Source organism: Suncus etruscus, chromosome 15 (genome assembly GCF_024139225.1).
Source record: "Suncus etruscus isolate mSunEtr1 chromosome 15, mSunEtr1.pri.cur, whole genome shotgun sequence".
NCBI lineage: Eukaryota > Metazoa > Chordata > Mammalia > Eulipotyphla > Soricidae > Suncus > Suncus etruscus.
In genome coordinates, this window is record NC_064862.1 from 77,077,231 (window position 1) to 77,086,115 (window position 8,885).

At 47.4% G+C, this 8,885-nt stretch overlaps 2 protein-coding genes across 2 annotated transcripts in view; both read left to right on the forward strand.

Annotated features, from left to right (window-relative positions):
* The first annotated feature begins 304 nt into the window (after positions 1–304).
* On the forward strand, positions 305–4,562 carry OCM2 (oncomodulin 2). The gene is made up of 4 exons (XM_049788718.1): positions 305–365; positions 1,313–1,445; positions 1,978–2,087; positions 4,303–4,562. Exons 1-4 carry the CDS (start codon positions 305–307, stop codon positions 4,326–4,328), a joined length of 330 nt encoding a protein of 109 aa, XP_049644675.1. The 3' UTR covers positions 4,329–4,562.
* Positions 4,563–7,197: 2,635 nt separating this feature from the next.
* The window catches only part of USP42 (ubiquitin specific peptidase 42), a 204,892-nt gene continuing 203,204 nt past the window's right edge, over positions 7,198–8,885 (forward strand). The window contains exon 1 of the mRNA XM_049788571.1: positions 7,198–7,208. The gene's annotated coding sequence lies outside the window, so the exon portion shown is untranslated. The remainder of the gene's footprint in view (positions 7,209–8,885) is intronic.

Below are 8,885 nucleotides of genomic sequence, written 5' to 3' on the forward strand. Positions count from 1 at the left end.
GTCCTTGTTGACACAGATGTGTTGGTAGCCAGGTTCACGGCGTCCCACTCAAGTGTCTGAGCACCTCAATACACTTTTCAAATGGAAGTTGGAACTGAGGGACACCTGGGTTCCTCTTTGGGGAATATTTCAGGGAAGGACATGCGGGGGGAGGCACAGTGGGCTGGGAGCTTTTTGGGACATGACATTGATTCATTTAAATAATCCCATGGGGTTGGCATCAGAAAGATCTGGAGTCAGGAACAGTGTTGGGGATGTGGGGAGAGGGTCCCCCTGACTTACCACATGCCCCGGGTAGGCGGAGATGAGCATCACGGATCTGCTGAGCGCTGACGACATCGATGCGGCCCTGCAAGAGTGCCAAGGTGGGTGGGTGAGAGGGGTGAAAGTGGGTGAAGGTGGGTTGGTGCTTCCAGTCAGGGCATGGTTCTAGGCTGAAGGGGGCCCAGGATGAGATAGCATTTCTGTGAGGCACAAAGAGAAATCAGGAAACGACAGCAATGCCCACACAGGGTAGAGGAACAGGGGCCAGAAGGCACAGGAGCTGGACAGAGGGTGAAGAGGGTGTGGATAAAAGCAGGTACTAGGACCTGAGTGATAGCATAGTGGGTAGAGTGTTTGTCTTTCCATGGTCAACCCGTGTTTGATTCCCAGCATCCATGTGGTGGTCCTGAGCCTATCAGTAGTGATTCCTGAGTGCAGAACCAGGAGCATTGCTGGATGTGGCCCAAAAACGAAAATAAAAGCAACAAAAATCAGAAAGTATGACCACCAAGACATCCTGTGTGGCTGCTTCTGAATCTTGGCTTCCTCACAGCCTCTGTCTTGAAAAAGGAAAAGTTTTGAGATGGGGGAGCTGGTCAAATGGAGCACAGACCATGTGGGCAGGAACTTGGGCTAGATTCCATCTCGATATTACAGGTACCCCAACCCTCCCCAAAACCCTGAGTGTAGCTAAAAAAAAAAAATGGGGTCAGCAGGACTACACTTGACTTGCCCGTGGCTTATCCAGTTTCAATCCCTGGAGCCTACGATTGATTCCCTGAACACCACCATGAGTGATCCCTGAGCACTAATCTTGGAATAAATCCTGAGCACTGCCAGATGGGGGAAAGCCAGTAAATGAACAAGAAAAGTGTTTCAGGGGCTGGAGAGGCAATACAGGGGTTAAGGCAACACTGACCAAACAACAAACACTGCTCTGAACAGAGGGACCCAGGGACATGGCAGATATGAGATCACACATCCTGTCCCCTGCCCTTGCACCACATGCAGAACTAATAGGCCATATGACCTCTTTTCTTTCCTTTAGATCCAGATACTTTCGAACCCCAAAAATTTTTCCAGACGTCAGGCCTCTCCAAGATGTCAGCTAGTGAGGTGAAGGACATTTTCCGGTTCATAGACAATGACCAGAGCGGTTACCTGGATGAAGATGAGCTGAAGTAAGATGCGTCTGAAACCCCAACATTGCTGGGGGTGAGGGGACAACTGAGACCTGGATGCTGGCCAATTAGCATTTCCAAGAAGAGTTAGGGAGCCTGTTGGCTGGCATCCCCACAAAAATCTTGAAAAGAGATAGAGGCCAGGGCCCGGAGAGATAGCACAGCGGCGTTTGCCTTGCAAGCAGCTGATCCAGGACCAAAGGTGGTTGGTTCGAATCCCGGTGTCCCATATGGTCCCCCGTGCCTGCCAGGAGCTATTTCTGAGCACACAGCCAGGACTAACCCCTGAGCACCGCCGGGTGTGGCCCAAAAACCAAAAAAAAAAAAAAAAAAAAAAAAAGAGATAGAGGCCAGAGTACTTCAGGGGTTCCCTTTGGTAAACAGTCAACCAGACCCAAATCCCCAAGCCCACAGTTGGTTTCTTCCACCCTGGGGACATCCCATTTGCTGGCTCATGGGGAACAGGCAGTTCTAGGAGCAGGAAAGTAGGTTCCCAATGCTTGAGCTATGCAGCATCTCTGCTATCTGGCAGATTTTTCCTGCAGAAGTTCAAGAGCGACGCAAGAGAACTGACTGAGACAGAAACCAAGTCCCTGATGTCGGCCGCCGATAGTGATGGAGACGGCAAAATTGGAGCAGAAGGTATGGGGTCCCCACAAAACTTGGTTTTTGTTTACACTGAGAAAAAATGGGAGGTACAAGGGCTTAGCCATAGAGCTTTCCGTCTCCATCACAGGAGCGATTTCTGAGCACATAGCCAGGAGTAACCCCTGAGCATCACCAGGTGTGGCCCCACAAAAAAACAGTCTGGGGTGTGTCAATGAGGTGTCTGCAAGTGAGGGCATAAATGAGGTGGAAGAGGTGACCCAGGGTTTGGTCCTTGTCTTATAAGGACCAGTTTAACTCTGTGCCAGCTCTAATACCTTGTCTTCTGTGCTTATTACGTACCAGGGTACAAACCCCAAAATCAAAACTGTTACTGCAGGTCTCCATTTTTCAGTTTGGCTGCCCATTTGTGCAGTTTTCATAGGCAGCACAGCAGAATAATTGAGCTCAGGGAATATCGATTCATTCACACATAAACCTAAACAAGAATTCCAAGTAAGTACAGCTTATCAGTAAATTAAAAACAAATCCTTATCAGTAAATTAAAAACAAATCCTGGCCAGCCAGAGCCATTGTTCAGTGGGGAGGGCACTTGCCTTGCACACAGCCAATCTGGGCTCAATATCCAGCACCCCAGATGGTCCCTGAGCCTGCTAGGAGTGATCCTTGAACACAGAACCATGAGTAACTTCTGAGTGCTGCTGTGTGTGACCCCACCAAATAACAAAAATAAAACAAACAAACAAACAAACAAAAAAAACAAATCTCAAGGCCAAGGAGAATTCAACAGGATAGAAGCACAGTCCTAGCATGCAGGAGCCCGGGGCTCAGTCCTGGGCACTTTCTGGTCCCCTGAGCACTTCTAGAAGCATCTGGAAAATGAGCTGAAAGTAGCAGCTTCTGAACATCTCGAGTGTAGCCCAGAAATTTAAAAAATTAAATTAAAAGTTCATTAAAGAGCTAGAGAGATAGCACAGCAGTAGGATGTTTGCCTTGCATGCAGAAGAACAGTTCGAATCCCGGCATCCCATATGGTCCCCTGAGCCTGCCAGGAGTGATTTCTGAGTGTAGAGCCAGGAGGAACCTCTGAGCATTACCAGGTGTGACCCCAAAACCAAAATAAATAAATAAATAAATAAATAAATAAAAGCTCATTAAAAATACAACAACCAGGGCTGGGAAGGTGGTGCTAGAGGTAAGGTGTCTGCCTTGCAAGCACTAGCCAAGGAAAGATCTCGACCACAGTTTGATCCCCCGGCGTCCCATATGGTCCCCCCAAGCCAGGGGCAATTTCTGAGCACTTAGCCAGGTGTAGCCCCTTAGCATCAAACAGGTGTGGCCCAATAAACCAAATAAAATAAAATAAAATAAAATAAAATACAACCACCAGAGACTGAAGAGATAGTAGAGGAGAGCATTTGTCTTACAGGCAGCACACCTAGATTCCATCCCCGACACCCCTTATGGTCTTGGGAGCCCTGTCAGGAGTGATCCCTGAGCACAGAGCCAGGATTAAGCCCTGAGCACTACTGAGTATGGCCCAAAATTAAAAATCCAAAACACACTAATCCACAAATCCAATTCCCCATTTTCCATATCCACATATAGTACCCACAGATTACTTTCAGTATTGTCATCATCATCTTCTTTGTTATTCTTTTTTTTTTGGGGGGGGTCACACTCGGTGGTGCTCAAAGGTTACTCCTGGCTTTGTGCTCAGAAATCACTTCTGGCAAACTTGGGGAACCATATTGGAACGCCAGGGATTGAACCTAGATTCATCCCGAATCGTCCGGGTACAAGGTAAAAGCCCTACTCGCTGTGCTATTGCTCAGGCCTCTCATTATTCTTTTTTCTTCTAGTACTATTGTGAGTCAGGCTACAATTTCACAGAAAATTTCTCCAGGACGTGCAGTTCTCTTAAAAAAAAAAATTAGCTGCCATTTCTATCCACTCTAAATTGCTGAGACACAAAGGTGACAGAGGACACAGGGCACTGTCCCCATCATGACCAAACTATGCATTGGCAGAGAGGCTTAGGCTGGCACTATTGGCCACCTAGAGCCTGCTGTGAAGCAGAGTCTGCTCAGCTGCTCGGGCCCGAAGCTGGCCCACCTACCTTCTGCCTCTCTGCCTGGACTCCATCCTCCTCTATGCCTTCCTCCCTTTCCCCTCAGGACCAGTTAATGGGCCTAGCCGGGTGCCAGGGACCCAGTGAGCTCATGGACCCAGTCTCCCTCTTCTATTTTAGAATTCCAGGAAATGGTGCATGCTTAAAGGACCCTGACTCTGGAGCATCTGACCAACAGTTCGAGGCCTCCCTCCTGCACCCCAGAAAAGGCCCTCAGCCTCTCCCCCTAATTTGTCTGATATACTTCTGAAAATTCACTCCCTGTGTTTGTGTGGTAGTGGGCCATGACTTTTGGGGGGTGTATGTCCTGATGACTCTGAGATTCCCCCACACTCATGCCCCCCCCCCCGAAAAGCATCTAATAAAGCCTCATTTCTCGTCTTGTGTGAGTGCGGTTCTTGGTTTGTTCTCACGGCTCAGGAGAGCTAGGAAAGCAATTCAGGGACTTTGGTTATTGTTTGTATTCTTGTTTTCGAGAGGGAGGGCCTGCCTAGCAGTGCTGGGGGGGCTGGGATTAGACCTAGACCTCCAGCAAACAGAGCACACACACTAGCCCTGTGAGCAGATATTTCAGGCTGGGACTGGGCTTTTCAGAGGAAAGCCTAATACCAAAAAGCAAGACAGGTGGGTTGGACATGAGTGAAATGAGCCACCTTAGAAAACAAAGAAATGGGGTCGAAATGAAAGCACAGTGGGTAATGCATTTGCCTTGTATGCAGCCAACTTGAGTTCAATCCCTGGCATCCCATATGGTCTCCTGAGCCTGTCAGGAGCAATTTTTTCTTTCTTTTTTTTTTATTTATTTTTTGTTTGTTTTTGGGCCACATCCGGTGACACTCAGGGGTTCCTTCTGGTTGTTATGAGCTCAGAAATTGCTCCTGGTTTGGGGACCATATGGGATGCTGGGGGATCGAACCGCGGTCCGGTCTGTCCTAGGCTAGCTCGGGCAAGCAGACGCCTTACCGCTTGAGCCACACCCCAACCCCATCTTTTTTTTTAATGAGTAGGTTTGTGTTTTTGTTTTGTTTTGTTTTTTTTTGGTTTTTGGGTCACACCCGGCAGTGCTCAGGGGTTACTCCTGGCTCTATACTCAGAAATCGCTCCTGGCAGGCTTGGGGGACCATAACAGACACCAGGATTTAAACCATCATTCTTCTGCATGCAAGGCAAATGCCCTACTTCTATGCTATCTCTCCGGTTCCAGTAGGTTTGTGTTTTAATTTCTTTTGATAAAAAGTTTAATTTATTTAACTATTTATTTTTAAATTAATAATAATATATTTATTAAGCATGATTACAAGCCAGAAGTGATTTTTTTGTTTTGTTTTTTTTTTTTTTGGGCCATACCCGGTGACACTCAGGGGTTACTCCTGACTAAGCTCTCAGAAATCGCTCCTGGCTTGGAACGCCAGCAATTCTGGTTCTCTACTTGAACCTTGACAAAGAATTTGCTTTAGAAACTTTTTATTTTTGATTTAGGGCACACCCAGGTGTTGAAGACCACACACCATGCTAAATGAGTCAGAAAAATAAAGACTAGGGGCTGGAGACAGCACAGCAGTAGGGCATTTACCTTGCATGCAGCTGACCCAGGTTCAATCCCTGGCATCCCATATAATCCCCCTAGCCTGCCAGGAGTGATCATTGAGCGGAGAGCCAGGATTAACTTCTGAGAACCACTTGGTATGGCCCAAAAAATTAAAAAAGAAAAACAATATCAACATTGCCTCTCAACTATGGAGTATTCAAAAGGCAAAGGCACGGATGAGACAAACCCCAAGAGAGAAAATCCTCAGATATAACAGTAGAAGTAGACAAGAAGAGGTGGCATGTTGGGCCAGTGGTGGAGGGAACTTCGCACCCAGGTGGAGGGTAAGAAGAGAACAATATTGTCAATTCTACTCTATGTGTGAACACATAACACCAGTGTTGAAACAGTCAGTGGTTGATAAGGCTGGTCTGAAGATGCTGGTCTGAAGTCTGGTGGCCCCTGAGAGATCTGTAGTGCTAAGGACCCAGATTCATTGCATGTCTAGATGCCAACTCCTCACTTCCTGCCCGAGCATGGGCATTTTAAATTTAGTCTGTGATGGACAACAGCTAACGGAAGACCTTCTTGAATTTGGCCAAGTGGTCTGCCCCAGGGCATCAACTCCAAAGAACAGAAAGAACAAGTTATGCCAACTGGGTCACAAGCTATAGAATTCAAGTATGTGGAGACCCAGAGCTGGAAAGCCAATGTCAGGGGATAAAGCACTCGGTTAGCAATACCATCTTCTGTTGCCCTGGGTCTCAGAGGCCAGCACCTTCTCTTCTGCTATAGCTTCATCAGGATGAGTACATAAAAACCAGAGACTCCATCTTTGCTCCTCACAAGTGCACTTTCTGCACCCAGAAATTGTTCCTGGCAGCTTTGGGGTACCATATGGGATATCAGGAATTGAACCCAGGTTCATCCTAGGTCAAACATTTACAATGCAAATGCTCTACCGCTGTGCTATGGCTGCAGTCCAACAAATGCATTTTCTTAGAACTACCCCTGCCCTTTTGGTTTCTGTTATGCGCCAGTCAATGTTCTGAGACTTCTGAGGCACTCCGAGGACTGGAGCATTTACTTGGCTCAAGCCAGGCTGGACATCAACAAGGGAAAAACATCTTTTCACAGGGGTATGGTGCAGAGTGGTGTGAGATACTGATCGGTGCTGTGCGACCCACTCCTGAAGCAGAACTTGCAGCCTCCTCAAAAGGATCCTCTCCTCAAACTTTTTAAACAGGGGGCCAGTTCACTGTCCCTCAGACCATTGGAGGGTCTAACTATAGTAAAAACAAAACTTATGAACGAATTCTTATGCACACTGCATATATCTTATTTTGCAATGAAGAAACAAAACAGATACAAATACAATATGTGGCCTGCGGGCCATAGTTTGAGGACCACTGCGTCTACACCTATGCCCACAATCTTCTTCTATCTTACTGTTGAGCCAACACCACAACATGAGAGAAGGCGGTTTTCTGGGCTGAGTCCACCTGCTTCTCAGGTTGCTGGCACCTGTCTAACCTACTGCTTTCCTGGCATCCGTTCTTGTCTCTTGGCCCTGCAGCACGGAACATCTGCACTTGGGTTTGGTGATACCAGGAGTCAGTGCCAGGGGTAAGGTGCCAACAGCAGCTAGTTCGCTCTAATGGGACAATGGAGGACCTCCAAACTAGGATCCAGAAAAACCACACACAGGCTGAGGGGGCCTTGGACGAGTACAGAGTAGCCAAGCACTGACCACCGCTTGCCCGCTGTTGGCCTTGCCTTCAGTGGGCAGGAACTTGGATTGTACACACAACCCCGCTCCTGATGAAAGGGACAAGAAGTTTTTGCTTTTTATAAATGCGTATAGTTTAAGTTTGAAGTTTCCCTAAGCTTACAAGGTGTCCTGTTTCATGACCTTCAGAGCCACAGGCTAGCATTGGCCAAAAGAGATCAGAACCTGGCTCTACTCAAGGAGGGCAGTCTACGCCCAATTTGCTCATGCTTTCTGTTCTCTTTGCTTGCAAAACTTTTAGTAAGGTGGAATAAGGCGGCCACCCCCACCTCCAGCCTTTAAGGTAAAGAAATGTAACCTTGGGGCCGGGCGGGTGGCGCTAAACGTAAGGTGCCCTGCCTGCCTTGCCTGCGCTAACCTTGGACGGACCGCGGTTCGATCCCCCGGTGTCCCATATGGTCCCCCAAGCCAGGAGCAACTTCTGAGCACATAGCCAGGAGTAACCCCTGAGCGTTACTGGGTGTGGCCCAAAAAACAACAACAAAAAAAAAAAAAAAAAAAAGAAATGTAACCTTAAGTTTAATATTTTCCTGTAGGATAAAAATGTAACTTTTAGGGGTGGACTGTTAAAGCTTTAGCAATTGTTTCTTTGTGTGCGGTCTGTTAGGTTTTAATAACTGTTTGCTAAATATCTCTTTCTTCTGAGTTATATTGTTGTTCCTTAGTAATAAGGTAACACTGGTAGTGGCTTGTTAAAATTTACCGATTGTTTCTCTGGTTACTGAATATCTCTAAAAATGGATGATGACGCTGGTCCTTTGAAAAGCACTCTATAAAAACTATGCTGAAGTAATGGGTCGGGGTCACTTGCCTTGGCTCTGACCCTGACGCGCTGGAAAATAAACCACCTGTGTGCGACTTTGCATGGCTCCGCCCCCTCCTCGGGGAAGAAGGGGGGGGACTGATCCCCAACCCTAACACTGAGAAGAAGAAAACTCTTCCCAGGGGTCTTCAAACTACGGCCCGCGGGCCACATATTGTATTTATTCCCATTTTGTTTCTTTATTTCTAAATAAAGATATATGCAGGTGTGCATAGAAATTTGTTCTAATTTTTGTTTTTACTATAATCTGGCCCTCCAACAGTCTGAAGGACAGTTGAACTGGCCCCCTGTTTAAAAAGTTTGAGGGACCCCTGCTTGGGCCAGCAAACACCTGCAAACTCAGACTACAGCAGTGCTTCTCAAATAGTGGGGCGCGCCCTACCAAGGAGGGCTTGAGACTCCGTAAAGGGGGGGGGGGCGCATTTTGACCTCGGCAAACACTGTTATCACAAGCTAAGCCCCCGTGTTTATGTCTCTGTGTCTCTGGAGCCTGAGAGTTGCTGTGTCCTGCTTCAAACCCCGCTTCGAAAAGCTATGCATTGCAAGACGTGCTCATTGTAGCC

Coding starts and splice junctions, on each gene's coding strand:
- OCM2 (XM_049788718.1), top strand. CDS start 305: ATGAGCATCACGGATCTGCTGAGCGCTGACGACATCGATGCGGCCCTG. Junction 1,446..1,977: donor CTGGATGAAGATGAGCTGAA/GTAAGATGCGTC, acceptor GCTATCTGGCAG/ATTTTTCCTGCAGAAGTTCA. Junction 2,088..4,302: donor CGGCAAAATTGGAGCAGAAG/GTATGGGGTCCC, acceptor CTTCTATTTTAG/AATTCCAGGAAATGGTGCAT.